The sequence below is a fragment of the Anabrus simplex genome, chromosome 5, assembly GCF_040414725.1.
Source record: "Anabrus simplex isolate iqAnaSimp1 chromosome 5, ASM4041472v1, whole genome shotgun sequence".
NCBI lineage: Eukaryota > Metazoa > Arthropoda > Insecta > Orthoptera > Tettigoniidae > Anabrus > Anabrus simplex.
This window is the reverse complement of record NC_090269.1, coordinates 333390318-333409770: the sequence shown is the minus strand read 5'-3', so window position 1 is coordinate 333409770 and position 19453 is coordinate 333390318. Positions and strand designations below refer to the sequence as shown.

Here is a 19453-nt window from a genome sequence, read left to right as displayed (position 1 = left end):
ACAGGATGTTGATTTTCATGAAAACTTTCTTCAGCGTGTCCCAATTGTTTTTAGGGTCGCTGGAACACCCAGGTTCATTTTGATTTTGGCTGGGGATTTGATGCCACGTGATTCTTGAGAAGGAAATCTCAACCAAGGATCAACTGGGATTCGAACCTCAACATCCCATATGGCAAGCCAGCATCTAACCCACTGAGTCAATCACGCTCCTTATTATACTAACTGTGCCCTCCAACTGGTAACCTACTAACTTGTGGATTGACATGTACTTATTGACGTTGTAACCTTCCTGGCGCCAGTCGATCCAACAAGATGAACTGTGGCGTCAAACCTTGTCATTACCTCAAGAAACGTGAATTGTTCTCCAAGATTTTATATCGGTTCTGGTTCCTGTCAATCAGTACCTGGAAGCCTATTGTTGATTCTTCATTTGGCTTGTAAACTCTGTTCGTTACGTCACGTTCTGTTTCGCCTACTCACCTCTAGATGGCTTTAAGTCGCTTTCGCTGGCTGCTGTGCAGTGCTGCAGATGTAACCCAAGAGGGGACAGTGCAATCAATACACACAGCATCACAGGGCAGAGGGCACTTGTCCAACTCTCTCACAAGTATGTAGCCAAGTGTTCTTACAAGTTCTCTCTGTCAATATGAATATTTATAACTGGAAACCATCTCACTACGGTGCCTCAACGGTTTAGTACCTATGAATCGAAGTGTCATAGGTCCACGCTTTGTGTCGAATGGTTAGATTAATCAGTTATGGAATTAGTAAATAATCAAAACTAAATGCATCTCCTAATTGTGCGGTGTTCCATTGCAATGACATCGGTTATAATATCAACAAATATAATCAAGGAGTGAGAGGTAAGTTAATTTTCACCAAAAATGCACCTTAATTTAGTTCATTAGATCACAACTCATTAGTTTAAGAAATTAGTTACCAGTAGGGAACTTCAATCCATATCCTTCTACTGGAAAGTTTAGAAGAAAATTAAAGAGAAAAACAAGCTTATGCTTTTATTAGACTCTTGATATCGTGATCATAACAATGTGGCCTTCAGTCCGAACAAGAGAGGCGTGATTTTCCTTCAAAATATCCCACGTGTACTGGGCGGGATTCGAACCGCAGCCACCTTGGTGAAAAGCTAATGACAATGTCACGCTGTGATTATGTACACGAAACAATAAAGAAGGGTTAAAATTGATCCCTACAACATAAGTATGTGTGAAAATTGTGTAAGGATGTTGAAATTATTGGAGGTTCGGATATGGGATCTAATGGTCACAGACCTCGTGAATTCATACTGCCTTGTGTTGATATTTCTAGGGGCTCCCTAGCCAAGATGATAAAATCCTGTTCGGTTCTCCCAGAAGGATGTGGGTCGATTCCTTGCTAGGCAATCAAAATATTTATAAACTAGACTTCAACTTCTGGAAAAGCCCAATGTCTTGAATTCTACTCAGCGTACAGTACCAGGTTAATTCCTGGGGACAAAGGTGGTTGACCACAGAACGCACCAGTCTGTCCCACTTTACCTTCCGCTCTTGTAGAGTCCTTCATGGTCGGTACGGAGATGATTTTAGCTTTGTGGTGATATTTGCTCTCGTTTCTATATCAGTCATTAAACAATGTATTGAAATGTAATAATAACAGTAATAATAATACAGTAATAAAATGACCGTGCGATTAGGGTCACGTAGCTGTGAGCTTGTATTCGAGAGATAGTGGATTCGAACCCCGCTGTCGGCAGCCCTGAAGATAGTTTTCCTTGGTTTCCCATTTTCACACCAGGTAAATGCTGGGGCGGTACCTTAATTAAGGTCAAGGTCGCCTCATTCCCACTCCTGAACATCTCCTGTCCCATCGTCGACATAACACCTTTCTGTGTTGGTGTGACCTAAAGCCATTGTTTTAATAATAATAATAATAATAATAATAATTAATATGATACATCTGATGCCATTCTAATTCCATTGTAATTGCTAATGATCTTAAGAAATATTGAGAAGGAAGATTTTTGACACCGAAAGACATTTTTTTTTTTTTTTTTGCTAGTGGCTTTACGTCGCACCGACACAGATATATGTTATGGCGACGATGGGATAGAAAAGGCCTGGAAGTTGGAAGGAAGTGGCCGTGGCCTTAATTAAGGTACAGACCCAGCATTTGACTGGTGTGAACATGGGAAACCACAGAAAACCATCTACAGGGCTGCCAACAGTAGGATTCGAACCATCTTCCCGGTGCAAGCTCACAGCCGCGCGCCTCTAACCGCATGGCCAACTCGCCCGGTCCGAAAGACTTATTTTACGTAAATCTAATGACATAGGTCTCCAGTATTCAATCCTTGTGGGTGGGAGTGGTAGAATCCATCCACGGTATCACTTGCCTGATGTAAGAGGCGACTAAACGGGGCACCAGGGGCTCTTGACATGGGGGCGTGGGTAGACGATCGCGGGGCCCTTGGCTGATTCCTGGCATTGCTTCCACTTACTTGTGCCAGGCTCCTCATTTTCCTGTCCTGTCCGACCTGTCTTGGTCAACTCTTGTTCCCTCCCGACGCCAAACATGTTAGAACATTCGAGGCCTAGGGCGTATTTCATTTTCACGCCCTTTGTGGCTCTTGTCTTTTTCTGGCAGATACCTCCATTTCCTGAAGTGTCGGAACCCTTCCCCTTCGATTAGTGTTAATAGACGATGGTTGCCCAATTGTTCTTCCACTTAAAACAATATTCACCACCATTATCCGGTATTCAAGCCCCTATAAGAAGGGAGGAAGCCAAACTAATCTTTTATAACATTTTTCATTTTTATTTTTTTAAGATGCTTTACGTCGCACCGGCACAGATAGATATTATGCCGACGATGGGATAGGAAAAACCTAAAATTGGGAAGGAAGCGGCCGTGGCCTGAATTAAGGTACAGTCCTAGCATTTGCCTGGTATGAAAATGGGGAACCACGAAAAACCATCTTCATAGCTGCCGACAGTCGGGTTCGAACCCGTTATCTCCCGGATGCAAGCTCACAGCTGCGTGCGCGTAACCGCACGGCCAACTCGCCCGATTAGATGTATTTAATCGCTGAGCATAATATATTGCTACATCAGATTAGTGATCACAGAACAAAACAAAAAGTACAAATACAACCAACTTTGGATATTTCTAAAGGGAAGTTAGACCCAGCAGAACCCTCATCGATGTTAGTTCGAGTGCAGTTTATAATGTATTATTGATTAGTTTTAAGTGAAATTATTCTCAATAATCTTATCATTTGCTAAGGCACTAAGAAGCACATCTTATAGTACGTAAATTTATCATTTGTTTACACTAATTTCCTTTATATTCAAAAAACAGGAAACAGGAACTGTTTTTTTGAGATTGAGGTTACACTGGAACTAAGTTAATTTTGAGAGAGAACTGAAGTAAGATGCAGGCGCTACTGAAACTTAATTCATCCTTGTTCACCTCCTGAATCAGTTCCTGAGAGTATAATATCTTGGGGGAGACGAGGTTTTAGTCGACGAGACTTTTGGTTTTAAGTCCAAGCTCGTAATATATAGCACCATATACATTTATTGGTGTAGAGAAAACTTATGAGCCAATTTACGAATGTGTTTAGTGATGTATGGAGTATTTAAGTCTCGATGAATGGCGATGAATGAGACTACTTTTAGCGCCGATTATATAGCTGTTAGGCCCTTTAAAGAACAAATATCATAATCATCGTCATCATCATCAACAACTATTTGTAAGGTTTTTGGAGACCTCAGAGTGCCGGAAGTCGCCCCCAGGGGAAGCCGCCTCCAGCAGTTACAGTCTACACAGAAATAATAATAATAATAATAATAATAATAATAATAATAATAATAATAATAATAATAATAATAATAATAATAATAACGGTTTGCGTCTCTTTCACTTCTCACCAAAATTATTTTATTTACCGGCAATCACACCAAAACGAGGGTGGCATATTTGAGCATCTTCAAATATCAGCGGATTGAGTGGGATCGAACACGCCAACTTGGCCTACCCAGGCCTGAGCCACTGAACCTGGCTGACTCTAGTCTGTGTATTAATAGATGCTGGCCACAGTATAACTGTAGAAAATATTTTTATGTAGCATATAAATAATTAAATAGGCTAACTAAATGTTTTTTATTCGCTTGTGTTATCGAATTTGAGTGCCTTTGCTGGCGGGACCTAGTGATTATACTGCACTAAGTCTTCTGGTATGGGCTAGAGCAATTTTGTTACTTTCATTGATCTGTCCCCGTCTTATCCTTGGCTTTGACAATATGAAAGTGACTGAGGTATGAGCGATGCTAGTAATGCCATTCCTTACGCAGCCAGTCCCTGCTATGAATGGTGTGAAACTGTTGCTCATAGGGTCGGTTGGTGCATGCATTTCAGTGGGCTTGGCAGACTGATATGTAATAGCAACTTCTGGCTTGGTGAGGAAAGCAACGGGAAACTACCTCACTCCTCATTTCCCTAGTACGCCTCTTCAGTGATGCCTAGGCCATCTATGACTGCTCATGGTGGAACTGTTGAGGATCCAACCAGCCTTCGGGCTGATGACTAAACATACATACATCGAATTTGAATAAATTTCTTTTTACCGGGCGAGTTGGCTGTGCGCGTAGAGGTGCGCGGCTGTGAGCTTGCATCCGGGAGATAGTAGGTTCGAATCCCACTGTCGGCATCCCTGAAAATGGTTTTCCGTGGTTTCCCATTTTCACACCAGGCAAATGCTGGGGCTGTACCTTAATTAAGGCCACGGCCGCTTCCTTCCAACTCCTAGGCCTTTCCTATCCCATCGTCGCCATAAGACCTATCTGTGTCGGTGCGACGTAAAGCCCCTAGCAAAAAAAAAAAAATCTTTTCATTTGTTATTGTTGACGCCAAACTTTTCAGTAGAACAGTAATATTTAAATTATATAATTAATTCTCTTAAAAATTGTAATTTTACACCTCTCCGGAAATACCATGATTTCCATTTACAGTTATGACGACTAGGTAACAGTGCCTGAGAGACGGCGTCACCGTCAAAGACACCCACCTCCCCTTTCATGAGAGGAATAAAAACAATTCAGTAGTAGAGCAATAGTAGTAGTAGTTGGTTCGAACCCCACTGTCGTCAATCCTGAAGATGATTTTCGTGTGGTTTCCCATTTTCAGAGCTATAGCTTAATTGTGACATAAAGCAGATTGTTAAAACAAAAATAGTTTCTCTGAGGAAGCTTCTCTCCAGGAAAGTGGTATAATGTGCAGCACAAACTATCCCTCATCTATAGGCTTATTTCAAACCCCACCATCGGACATCGCATGATTTGTCTCTTCAATTTCTTCGTAGAAATAGGTCTACAGTGTAAATCAATCCCATGGTAGTTTTATTCCTCTTCTTACCCTAACTGTAAATACAAGTAGTATGTAGAAATGAAATGAAATGAAATGTCGTATGGCTTTTAGTGCCGGGATATCCCAGGACGGGTTCGGCTAGCCAGGTGCAGGTCTTTCTATTTGACTCCTGTAGGCGACCTGCGCGTCGTGTTGAGGATGAAATCATGATGAAGACAACACGTACACCCAGCCCCCGTGCCATTGGAATTAACCATTTAAGGTTAAAATCCCCGACCCGGCCGGGAATCGAACCCGGGACCCTCTGAACCGAACGCCAGTACGCTGACCGTTCAGCCAACGAGTCGGACGTATGTAGAAATGATACCATGTAATGGCCACACAGTATGTTCATTAACGTTCGGTACATCAAGCGATCCAGGTATCTGGCGTCAGAAAAAGCATCCAGCCGTAAAACCTGGCCCGATCCATATGTACGACAAAGGTCGCAGCCGTTACTCCACGAGTGTAGGAAAAGCAGTAGAGAAAGACATCAAGTGATCCAGGTCAGCGTCACCTACCAAGTTCCGAAGAATGCGTTGCGGGCACATATTTTTATACGCTCGTGTGATCATGTATTTGTTAAACTGAAATCTACATGAACATGATGGACTGCAAGTAGCAGTTGTTACAAACACCACTTTAAACTCCTCAATGAAGGCTGGTTTACATGGGTCGAGTAGCCGTTCAAGTTTCTGAAACTTGTAAAGGGAGTCAAGTGTTGAAGTACTGAAAGTTGTTGATGTAGGTATTTACACCTGTTCAAGTGTTTTATCCAAGCGAGGTCTAAATGAACTGTAGGTGGCGTACTAATTTCATCAAGAAACCTTTTAAAATAGGTTGCTGGAAAAATCAGCCTTCGCTACACACTTTACGTTAATCAATCTTATTTATTCACTAAAAACATCGTGAATGTTTCGAGAAAAACAACCATTCCCTTCCTCAGCGATAATATAAACGTACTAGCAAGATACCCGTGCTTCGCTACGGTTTTAAACTGAAGGTTATTATTCAAAGTTTTATTTTGTATTTTTTGGAGAGTTGACTGTCAGCTGAGCGTGTAAAATACGCCCTCAGTTCGTACGTCAAACGGTTTTGGGGGAATGATTATTTATTTTCTGATCTAACACTATTTGAAGCCCATAGGGAAGAATTTGAATGTTTTAAATCAACCAATGAAATTTTGATATTTTGTGTCGAACAGTAATGGAGGAATGATTACATTTTAAGGGGTGAAATTTCTTAACATTTAGGATATAGAAGACGCCCTTCATAACAAAAAAATAAGTTCGTGCCTGAAACGGTTTTGGAAGAGTCGATACTGTGTTTTTGAGAGTCAATCTTCATCTAAACCCCTTAGGGGAGAAGTACTTTGAAATATACGATATTTTACACCTAGGACATAAAAGAAGACCCCTCTCGTAAAATTACAACTTTGTACTTCGAATGGTTTTGGAGGGATGAATAATTTCGTTTACGGAGCTAATCTCATTTAGCACTTTAGGAGTTGAACGTTAAAAAATATTTCCTACTTCACACCTTGGATTTAATATATATACCGCTATTTGGAATTTTCAGAGGAAGGAAGGAATATATTTGTTTCCGGATCTTAGACCCTATTTAACTCTCTGAGTGGTTAAATTTGTTTCAAACATTCCGTTATTTAACACCTAGGATATAATTTGATATTTTAACTTTATAATTCAAACAGTTTCATTAAAATGCATATTTTTGTTATCATCCTTCACCCCCAGTTAAAACCCCCTTAGTGGTGTATTGTTTTAAAACCACTTCTTATTTGTGTCCTCATAAAAAGTATTTAAATTCCTTTTACACCCCTCCTTAAGTTCATTCCAACCCCTTCCTCTCCCGCCACAAAATACGTGTCTTTATTTTTAAAACATATTCCAAATTCCAATTTTCTCGACCGTAAGATCCTTCGTCTTCGAGATATAAGTATCCTCAAACAAAAACTCATTTTTCGATTTATTTATTCCCCCCCCCATTTCGATTTTTCGAAAAGAATTCTTGCTTCCTTATTTTTAATCAATCAATCAATCAATCAATCAATCAATCAATCAATCAATCAATCAATCAATACTGGTCTGCATTTAGGGCAGTCGCCCAGGTGGCAGATTCCCTATCAGTAGTTTTCCTAGCCTTTTCTTAAATGATTTCAAAGAAATTGGATATTTATTGAACATCTCCCTTGGTAAGTTATTCCAATCCTTAACTTCCCACCCTATAAATGAATATTTGCCCCAATTTGTCCTCTTGAATTCCACCCTTATCTTCATATTGTGATCTTTCCTGCTTGCAAAGACGCCAGTCAAACGTATTCGTCTACTAATGTCATTCCACGCCATCTCTCCGCTGACAGCTCGAAACATACCACTTAGTCGAGCAGCTCGTCTCCTTTCTCCTTCCCAGCTCAAACTTCGCATCATTTTTGTAACGCTACTCTTTTGTCGGAAATCATCTAGAACAAATCGAGCTGCTTTTCTTTGGATTTTTTCCAGTTCTTGAATCAAGTAATCCTGGTGAGGGTCCCATACACTAGAACCATACTCAAGCTGGGGTCTTACCAGAGAAGTTGTTTCCAATTTCAAGTGTGAACTTCGGAGTTGTGATGATAACGGCAGGTTCACTTGTCAACTGCCATTCACAATGGAGCTGGGAAGTTTACATTATAATGGCAAGCGCCATTGCCTAATAGGGGGTCACAATCGATTTGGAAAGTTTTCGTTACAATCGCAGGCCCCCTTTCCTACTTCCAGACAGATTACAGTTGAGGATTTTTTTATTATATTTGCGGGCAACCTCCCTACTACCAGTCAAAATTGAGTTGTGCTGTTATCATTATAATGACAGGCCCATTTTCCAAATGCCCAGCTTACTGCCAGTCACACCAAGTTGGTGAGTTTCCATTAAAATAGCAGGCCGCTATGCATAACGCCAGTTACATTTTAGATGAGTGCATTTGTTCATAACGGCGGGCACCCTTGCCCACAGCCAAATACAATCGGGTAGGGGAATTTTTAACAAAATTGTTCGCTCTCTTGTCTTCTGCAAGTGAAATCGAGAAGGGAATTACTCTTTACAATGGTGGACCCTCTTTACTAATGCCACTTACACAGGAGTTGGAAAAGTACTCTGTGCCTACTGCCAGTCAGAGTCGATGTGGGTGTACCGATTACAATAGCAGACACACCCTTTCTTGATAGCTAGAAATCGACATCAATATATATACAAAAGTATATGCATGTTTAAAATATTTACAGATTAACTGCTGCTAAACGGTACGTCATATCGACAAACGTATTGTACCATAAGACGCCATATTTAGCCGTTTAAATGACTGGTCCTATGATATTTTCTGGTATCTCATCTATTCATGGGTCAGATTGAGTTAGAAACGGTGAATAGGTGGAATTTGAGTAAGATTGTCACACAGTGCATTACTTTTCGGATAATTATGTGATAGGTACAAACATAGCATTTGACTTATATACGGCTACTGTGTGGACCAATGATCGTGTAGAATTTGATGTTTCTATCTTTCCTATAAGTGATTCAAAGTATGAAGTATGCTTGTAAAAAGTGCAAAATCTACTTACAATTTAGAAATAGAGACAGATCTAAGATATAAGGAATAGAGATACGACATAAAGCCATAGGACCAAAGTTGTAGATCACTCCAATTTGAATGGAGATGGGGCCATCCGTTTTGTGATAGGACTTACCGTTTAGTCACGAAGTATTTCGAAACGAAGGTCTGCACAGTCATTAGAATTGCCTCGATATTTCGATATTCTTCGAGAATAAAGAGTGAAAAATGTAAAGAACTTGGAAGTTTTCCGTCGGTTACAGGATAAAACGTTTAAATTTGACAAATTTCAATTTTGTAGCTCGCCTGGCAAATTGTGCCGCAATCTTGATTTTGGGGCAGGGGGGTAAAAAAGAGGACTTTCAGGAAACTAACGGTAAAAAATATGCAGATGGTCATTGTTACCCTTTAAACGTATAGCTGTACGAAAATTTCGCCAAAATAGTCAATGTACCGACACGCGGTCGTTACGATTTTATTTGTATAGATAGGTAAGGAATATGCTCTACGTGCAACACCTTTTGGGCTATGTCCGCTGGACCGTTTATGATATCTCCCTTATTAATCCTCCTATCGAAATGATTCACATGAGAAAAAAGTTTCAGAAATTGATTTCCATTAAGGATGGTAGATTTGCATTTATTTTGGATGTGCATATTTTGCGGGAGTGAAAAATCATGGTTTCTTTTTCGAAAAAACCCCAAGTAAATTTAGGTATTCATAAAACATATTGGCCTTAAATCCTGCACAAGGAGAGGTGGATTCTTAATATCAAGTTTGGTAGAAATGCATCCAGTAGTTTTCAAGTTATAAGAACCCAGACACACCGACAAACCGATGGACACCAAAGCTAACAAATATGGAGGTGGTCATTATTACACCTGAAACGGATAACTGTAGGGAAATTTCGCCAATGTACAGACACTCGGCCGTTACGATTTAATTTATATAGATGAAATTTTAGGCCTTCCCCTAAACTACCATTTCACTCAGTGTGAATAAATTTATTTATGGCTTAGATTGTAGTGACCCATTCCCCGACTTAACAAAACGATTTTCATTCAATTCTCTTCCGCCGTTTTCTTTTATTTTGTGATGCGCGTACATATGTATATACAGGCAGACAGAAATTACGGAAAATTAAAATTACTGTGGACACGACATACAGAAATACCATTCTTTTAAAATTCTGAGCAATGTACAGACAAAACTCTTATTTTATAATATATAGATATAGACATTGTGTTAACCTTGACAATTTTGTAATGTTTTCACTGTTTCCTTATAAATGTCCGTGATTTGTATAGAATAACTCTCAGTCCAGTTACTCAGGAAAATTGAGTTCCTACAATAATCAATAATTATTGTAACTGTGAATCATATTTAATATATCTGGTCAGCATTTTAAAATACGTTATTGTGTTAACGTTTTCTTTCTTTTCAATATTTTCTCTGTTTTTCTAACAATATTTGTGATTAGGCCCAGTGGATTTTACAGCCCCTAATTGGAAATTACATAGTTGAACATCTGCATGCTCAAAACTGAGCTGTAACCTACCTAACGCACGTGTTTTAAATGTAATTTGGGTGATATATTGTTTCAAAATATGATTATGTTTCCCCAAAAAATAACTGTTTTGGCCTAAGGCCCTTTCTGCATGAAGCGATTAAAATATGAACTAATAACGTTATTTCTTTTTACGTCCCACTAACTAGTTTTACGGTCTTCGAAGACGCGGAGGTGCCGGAATTTTGTCCCGCAGGAGTTCTTTTACTTGCCAGTAAATCTACTGGAACGAGCCTGATGTATTTTAGCACCTTCATGTACAAAGGGACTGAGCCAGGATCGAACCTGCCAAGTTGATCAGAAGGCCAGTGCCTCAACCGTCTGAGCCACTCAGCAGGGAAATATGCCCTACGAACTAAGTAACGAAATTATTTTAAATAAATTACATAAACTACAGGAATGATAACGATTTTTTCCTGAACTTTTCTTAATCATATCTCGGGTCGTCACTGGTGTGGATTAGGGCCGGTTTTACAGCCGCATGCCCTTCCTGACACCAACCTTACGTAGGGGGATAAATTCACTATTGACTGTTTCTGTGGTGGTTGGTACAGGAGTGATGTGTTGTATGCAGATGAAAATGAGTACTAAGACAATCATAAACACCCAGTTACCGAACCAGAGTAGTTAACTGTACAAAGTTAATATCTTCGGCTTGGCTGGAAATAGAACCCGGGACCCACTGAACCGAAGGCCAGTTACACTGACCATTCAGCTAAGGAACTGGACACAGGAATGATGCTTAACCTGGTAAATGGATTCTTTAGTCAATTATAATAATAATTTTACAGAACGAAAAACAGCAGTCTTCAGTACTTCATCTTTCGGGATATGTAAAGCGCGGGTGTTGGAATACTGTATATTGGCGCCAAAAATAACACAGACGATCCCAGGGCTACCGATCTCATTTGCGGTCTGCATGTTCCCAATTAGAAAGAGACTGACCATCCTGAAACCACAATAAATTATTTTCTGTGTAAAATTGTCCTATACCTGGAAATGAAACCGGCTTCATGGTATTTCTTATAGTAACCACTGTTCCAGCTTCATATTTCCTACTTGACATTCAGACCTCTCACGTTTCTTCCAGACTGACGCAACTTTAGTCTTGGAAATGCTAACTTTTATATTATACTCGCTGTAACCTCAATAATAATAATAATAATAATAATAATAATAATAATAATAATTTCTTATATTTCTTTCTTTTCCCGTTAGGGTCTTCTAGAGACCACGTGACAATTTCAATGCTTTATCTTTTATTGTTCCTTCTTCTTTCTCCAATACTCCATCAACTGCTCACTATGTCTCCTTTTCCTCTGCTCGGACCACTCTGAGCCTTTTTTTCTTTCCCTTCCGACCTTGGAATCCTTCCATTTTTAACTTTCTTTCCAAAAATCTCTCTCTCTCTCTCTCTCTCTCTTTCTTTCTGTTGACTCTTCTTCCCTTATATTGTTTCTTTCCAAATCTTTCTTGACTTAATGAATCCATGTTGCTGTTGATTCTTGTTCCAAATATATTTGAAGATCTGTTTGGTTAACCTGTTGTCATCCATTCTCTACAAATGTCCAAAAATTATCAGTCGCCGCTTCTGCATTGTATGTGTTACGTTTTCTATATTTCGGTATATCTCATCATTACTTCTTGATTTCCAGAGTTCTGTAGTTCTTAGCGGCCAGAGTATTTTTCGTATATTTTTTTCTTTCCAGTACTTCTAATTTTATTCAACTTGTAATTCTGTACTAGACATTCACCCGCGTATAGGCTTTCCGGTTTGACTGCTGTGTTGTTGTGTTGTGTATTTTGAGATTTTTTAAATAAACACTTTTTGTTGTAGATATTCTTAGTTATATCGTATCTTCTTTCTATCTTTTGTATTTTTTCTTCTACAGTGAATTTTTCCAAACCTTTTTCTTGGATTGTTTCTCCCAAATAGCTCAATTACTTTACTCTCTTTCTTTATTATTATGATTATCATCATTGTTGGTCGAAGACAACGTGAACCGGGTATATGTGGATTAGAGGATTGGTCATACTGATAAGGAATTTATAAACTTCGCGGTCGAATTCAAACGAGCTTTGCGAGGCGATGTTGCTAAATCAGCACGTGACTTAAAACCGGCTTGAGAACAATGCAGAGAAATCTGAATCAAACACAAACACACTGTGGGTTTCAGCCTGTGTCACTGTAGCGTACTGCTATGAGGCGATCCTGTCAACTCGGAGCTCCGTGTTTCAATTTTTCCACGGGCGAAGTTTTCTTTCTCCGATCGACGCTCTCTAGCCAGTCTTAAGCCACGTTCAGATTTAGCAACATGGCCTCACAAAGCCCATTTGAATTCGCCCGCGAAGCGACCTGAGTAGGTTTATCAGCTGATAAAATAACAACAGTGCGAGATATCGTATTATTTTTTCAAAATATTTATCAGTATGATCACCCTTCTGACGCTCATACACCCGGTTGACATTGTTTCCGACCACCCGTAGATGTTTAAAATAATGTTAATCATTTCGAAATAGACTTTCAACCTATTAGGTCGTGTTATGTACCTTTACGACGTGTTGAAGAGATGTTAAGTACAGAACAAAAAATGGCCAACCGGACATCAGTGGGATTCGAACCCACAACCTCCCTATTTCGCGTCGGTTGCTCGGGAGGTTGTGGGTTCGGATCCCACCGATGTCCGGTTGGCCATTTTTGTTCTGTACTTAACATCTCTTCAACACGTACTAAATGTACGTAACACGACCTAATAAGTTAAAAGTCTATTTTGATTACTATGCTGTCGTGAAAATTCAATATTCGTTAATAATTTATTTTAACAAAATCTGAGAAAGAACTGCTGGACAATGGGTGCCAAGATAAAAGGCAAAACTGTAGGCCTGCTGTACGCACCGGAGAGCAGTTACGCTACCATGTGTTAGTAGGATGCCTGTTAGCGACAATCCATTGATCTTGAATCTAGACAGACCTGGCTCGTAGTAACATTTCATTGGTTTAATTCCTCAGATGTATATCATCAAAAGCCACCCTGGCGATTGAGTGAGGCACAGTTCATTCTTCACAATTGACTATCTCACCAACCTGTATTGAATTCTGGAAGCGCCGCTATTCTGATTTGAATTTCAGCCAATGGCAATAACAATTGACGCTGGTAGAATGAAAAAAGCACATGTTTTAAGTAAATATATTTTTGGGGGCGGAATCGGTAATGAACACACGCTCACGTCAACAAGCCCTAGGAGTCTGTAATAAGAATTTCTTAAACACTGTGTAAAAACTCAAGAAGTGGCTGTAGATCACAATTTCTGTATCTAGTATTTGAATACTGTACTGATTTTAGAACGCTATATTTCTCTTTCAGGTGCAATTAGAAGTTGATGACTCCTTCGTTACGCATAAGTCTACAACGATGATCCGTCTAGTATCCCTTCTAGGTAAGAATAGTCCTCATGAGCTGTTTTTAAAAGAATGCTATTTTTTAGAACGAAAGTTGGGACACTCAAGAACAATAAATGTTAAGAAAAGTGGCATGTTGCAGAAGTAACTTGGAACATATTTTTTTCCGTAGTGAAAGATGATGATATTGATGATTGTTTTTTTAAGAGGAGTTAGGTCTAAATTTTGAAATTTTGAATTTTTTACAGATTTTTATCAAATTTAGTTGTCGCATTTAGGTAAGAATAAACACATATTTTACTAAATTAGAGGTTTGTAGTTGTATTAGCTCAAATTTTATTTCAATTTTTATACTTAAAACAATCACTTGCGTAATATAATATAATATAATATAATATAATACAATATAATATAATATAATATAATATAATATATGTAGAAATAGAAAAAATAACGGGTTTTAGTGTCGGATGAATACTATTCTGTCCATAAATGTTTAAATTTTACTTTAAAAATTCAATATTAATCCAACACTGAACATCAAAATTCGTATTGAATTAAAAACTTGTACGTTTCAGAACAATCTCACCAAATTAAAACAAATTCTGATAAGAATTGAATTGCAAGGAGCATTTTGTACAGAGAAAAGTATTGAAAAAGTGTAAAACGAGAAAGAAGCAAAACAATATCTACTCATTTCAGAACCTTGCCCTGCACCATATGTCTTCCCTTCAGACCTCGTAATTCTTTCTTCCTTGGATATTTTCACCACTTCTGATGTTTTCTTCTCATTTTCTCTTGATCACGACTGTTTCAGGGCTTACCATATGCCTTTAAATACATGTAAGGTCACTAAGGGCTAAGGGCTTTAAAAATGAAGGATCGACTTATTTAATGCCATTATCCGATAGATGAAGGAATAGGCTATGTTTTTATTCCAAAAATCAAATATTACAGTCATAACTCCCATTAGGAGGCCTAACATCTAGGCCATCTCTTAGATGTGAAGCTTCCACGGCCTGTTAAATTATTATTTATTATTTACCTCTTTTTTTCGGGTTGAGCCGTATTGTTGTTGTATCTGGTGGGGACGTAAGTCCGTTCGCAATGTAATCCATACAGCAGGAATATTCAGCCTGGGGAGGCCACAACCCGCTCTACAGCGGCGTAAACAGGTGTCCTTGCACTGGAATGGCAAGGAGTTACGCCGGCAACTTGTCCGTCCACGGCATTGTGTGACTATGCATACCTTCCAGGCGTTCTAAATGGCGATACGAACGGACTGTTGTCCTCACCAGAATTGTATCGTACGTACAGTCTGCCGACGTTTCGACTCATTACAGTATTCTTGGAAGTGTTCAAGGAAATCAGTCTCCCGAAGCTGCTAAAAATGTCTTGACAAAGAATATCGCAATGGATTCGTAAAATACCTAAGGTTGTAAGGTACATACAACAACAACAACAACAACAACACCAACACCGTTCAATCCGGAAGAACTAAATAATATGTTTCACCTAACCCTTCATACTGAAAGAATTAATCTACCAACAACACACAGGAACAAAGAATTTATAACATCTTCCTAATAATCTGTTGAGCTTCTTGCAATGTCCAAGATCTTCACACAAGATTCTAGATGCCCTTGAAGAAGGAAGGTAAAGACTTTCATCATTCGTAACCGTGGTTTTAACTGAGACAAGGGCGGTTAATTCCATCCCTGGTCGCCTTTGTCCCGGAATTAACCTGGTACTCATTTTTGGTGTAGGATGTGGAAATACCGTTTATAAATGTTTCGAACTCACGTCCATTCGGATGAACCGAGCACTCCTTTACCACCTCGGCCAGGCATCTCCTGTTAAGGACAATCTGATCCTATGAATTCCATGTACAAGTTTTCCGGGCTCGTACTCAGAATTGTAAACGGCCGCAAAAACCTAAGCAGTTACATTGCTGATAATGGAATTAGAAGTCTGAAGGACTACAGTACTATGTGACATGTTCTATGTAGAATTGAGCTGATAAGAGCTACGTAGGTGGTTTGAAAAGTTCTCGGAATGTACTAGAATTAAGTATCTTACCTCAGTGGAACTGCTTTTATTTTTCAACATAGTCTCCCTGTAGACTAATGCATTTGGTCCAGCGATGTTCCAATGCCTTGATCCCATCTCGAAAATGAGATTCCTCCACGCCTGTAAAATACCTCTCCAATTCGGCTGTCAGTTCTTCCCTTGTAGAAAATTTCCGTCCACCGAGAAAAAATTTCAGCTTGGGGAATAGATGAAAGTCTGATGGTGCCAAATCAGGTGAATAAGGTGGATGTTGCAACAATTCGTACCCCAGTTCATGAAGTTTTGCCATGGCAATAACACTTGTGTGCGGCAGAGCGTTGTCCTGATGAAAGATGATCATTTTCCTTGCCAAACCAGGCCGTGTTTCGCGTATCTTTTCCTGTAGTTGGTCTAGGAGGTTTGCATAGTATTGCCGTGTAATTGTTTGGCCAGTAGGAAGATAATATATCAGCAGAATGCCTTTTGCATCCCAGAAAACTGAGGCCATGACCTTTCCAGCTGAACGCACTGCCTTTGCTTTCTTTGGTGGTGGTGAATCATCATGTTTCCACTGCTTTGACTGCTGTTTTGTCTTTGGGGTATAGTAGTGGACCCAAGTTTCATTTGTAGTCACAAACCGGCACAAAAAATCTTGTTTCTTGCACTGAAAACGGGCCAGACTTTGTTCGGACATTTCCAATCTGGTGCGTTTATTGTCCAATGTCAAGAGCCGCGGCGCCCATCTTTCTGATAATTTTTCATACCCAATTATTCGGTTAAAATATAATATACCCGTTCAGAAGACATCCCTACAGCTTCAGCAATCTCCCGCACTTTCAGTCGACGATCCTCCATGACCATTTTATGCACTTTTGCGATAAATTCTGGGGTCGTAACACTTTTTGGGCGTCCACTACGCGGATCATCATCCAAGCTCTCACGACCAAATTTAAACTCGCTGGTCCACTTGGAAACAGTTGAAAATGAAGGAGCAGAGTCCCCCAGTGTGTTCTGAAAGTCGGCATGAATTTCCTTTGCTTTCATACCTTTCTTTACAAAGTGTTTAATCATTGCTCGAATCTCAGTTTTTCCAATGTCACAAATCACTACGCGGGAACAACAACAAAGAGTCGTCACTACCACACTCCTGCAACTAGATCACTGACGCGCCACATATTCACTCACAAAGGATGTGTGATTATTGCGCGGGAACCTCGTTGCTCTAGCACTGACATCTAGCGGTGATTCCGAGAACTTTTCAAACCGTCCTCGTACCTAATTGGTTGTAGATACTTTACAAGTCTGAAATCGTGTGAATTTGGTGGTTACGACAAATATGGCAGTTCCTTCAAGTCACTGTTAAATGACGGATTCCGCATAATAAGAAGCAATACTCAGCTGAATTATACCAATAATAATAATAATAATAATAATAATAATAATAATAATAATAATAATAATAATAATAATAATAATAATAATATCGTATGGCCTCAACTACCGTGTGCAAGCGTTTCAATTTGGAGTTATCTGGCTGCCTCCAATGTCTAAACACAACTCACGCAAATGGTTTATATTCTTAATTTTCGCACTGTAAGCTTTCGTTTTAAAGTAACCCCGCACAGAAAAATCTATTGGATATGCAGGGGTTTGGGGAGCCCATGCCACTGTACCCCTTCGGCCAATCAACTGCGGCAAGTTTTTCGTCTAGCCAATCACGACTTGAATTCTGTAATGGGGGTGGGGGTCGGGGTGATTGTGTGTGCGCCGTATTGCATGAACCATTGATATTTTGATTCAAATGCGTGTTCTGAGGTAATTTTCACTGTTTAAAAATAGTAAGGACCGAAGACTCTCCACAAACCATGATGCGATCAGCTCCTTGTTGTTTCCTGTCGGTAAACCAATGTGGATTCTCGTCTGACCAGTAGAGCACATTTTCTTGGTTTACTTCACCGTCCACACGAGAACATAAATGTTGATATAAAAACTTTGTCCTCTTCTACCTGTACGAGAAGATGGTCTGGAACCTGGATCATCTTCTGTTGAGTGGTGCTACACCCACAAATAATCGAGGTGAAACTTATGGTTTTTATTTTTATCTTTAAGACTTGCTGAATACTACTTGTTCGACGATTTCTTTGGACTCGCCTCTACCGTTTTCTTCACCTCCCGTGATGTTCTTACGTGTCCAGACCTGGGCGCATCAACCACACTTCCTGTGTTCTTGAATTTTTCAATCAGTAGGTTCACAGCGTTTTGCGAGACTGGCTGTTGTTCAGGATATATCAGATTGAATTGTGCTGATACGTCCCTCTGATATTATCTCTCTCTTCTACAGAGCAGAATAATCTCCATACGCTATTCACTAATCACCATTCTTTGCCTGCAACTAAATGGGTTGCTATTTCTAGAAAATAGTTCTCAGAGAATTAGAGTAGGCGAAGCTTTATCTGACCCTGTAATAATTAAGAGGGGAATTCCTCAAGGCAGTATTATTAGACCTTTATGTTTTCTTATGTAAGTTATATGAATGATATGAGTAAAGAAGTGGAATCAGAGGTAAGGCTTTTTGTGGTTGATATTATTCTGTATATATTAATAGTAATAAATAAGTTACAAGATTGTGAGAAACTGCAGCATGACCTCGATAATGTTGTAAGATGGACAGCAGGCAATGGTATGGTGATAAACGAGGTTAAAAGTCAGGTTGTGAGTTTCACAAATAGGAAAAGTCCTCTCAAATTACTGCGTTGATGGGGTGAAAGTTCCTTTTGGGGATCATTGTAAGTATCTAGGTGTTAATATAAGAAAAGATCATCATTGGGGTAATCACATAAATCAAATTGTAAATAAAGGGTACAGATCTCTGCACATGGTTATGAGGGTGTTTAGGGATTGTAGTAAGGATGTAAAGGAGAGACCCCAACTAGAATATGATTCCAGTGTATGGGACCCTAACCAGGATTTCTTGATTCAAGAACTGGTAAAAATCCAAAGAAAAGCAGCTCGATTGTTCTGGGTGACTTCTGACAAAAGTGTTGCGTTACAAAAATGTTGGGAAGAATTGGGAGAAAGAACGAGCTGCTCGACTAAGTGGTATGTTCCGAGCTGTCAGCGGAGAGATGGCGTGGAATGACATTAGTAGACGAATAAGTTTGACTGGCGTCTTTAAAAGTAGGAAAGATCACAGTATGAAGATACATTTGGAATTCAAGAAGACAAACTGGGGCATATATTCGTTTATAGGAAGGGGGGTTAGAGAATGGAATATCTTACCAAGAGAGATGTTCAATACATTTTCAATTTCTTTGCAATCATTTAAGAAAAGGCTAGGAAAACAACAGATAGGGAATCTGCCACCTGGGCGACTGCCCTAAATGCAGATCAGTATTGATTGATTGAATAATATTAATTATAATAATAATAT

General features: G+C 39.3%; 1 protein-coding gene across 1 annotated transcript in view; it reads left to right on the top strand.

Annotated features, from left to right (window-relative positions):
• Positions 1-583: 583 nt before the first annotated feature.
• LOC136874883 (UPAR/Ly6 domain-containing protein qvr) overlaps positions 584-19453 on the top strand; it is a 41710-nt gene continuing 22840 nt past the window's right edge. The window contains exons 1-2 of the mRNA XM_068227923.1: positions 584-607; positions 13940-14012. Coding sequence (XP_068084024.1) covers positions 13988-14012 — 25 coding nt within the window. The 5' untranslated portion in view covers positions 584-607; positions 13940-13987. The remainder of the gene's footprint in view (positions 608-13939; positions 14013-19453) is intronic.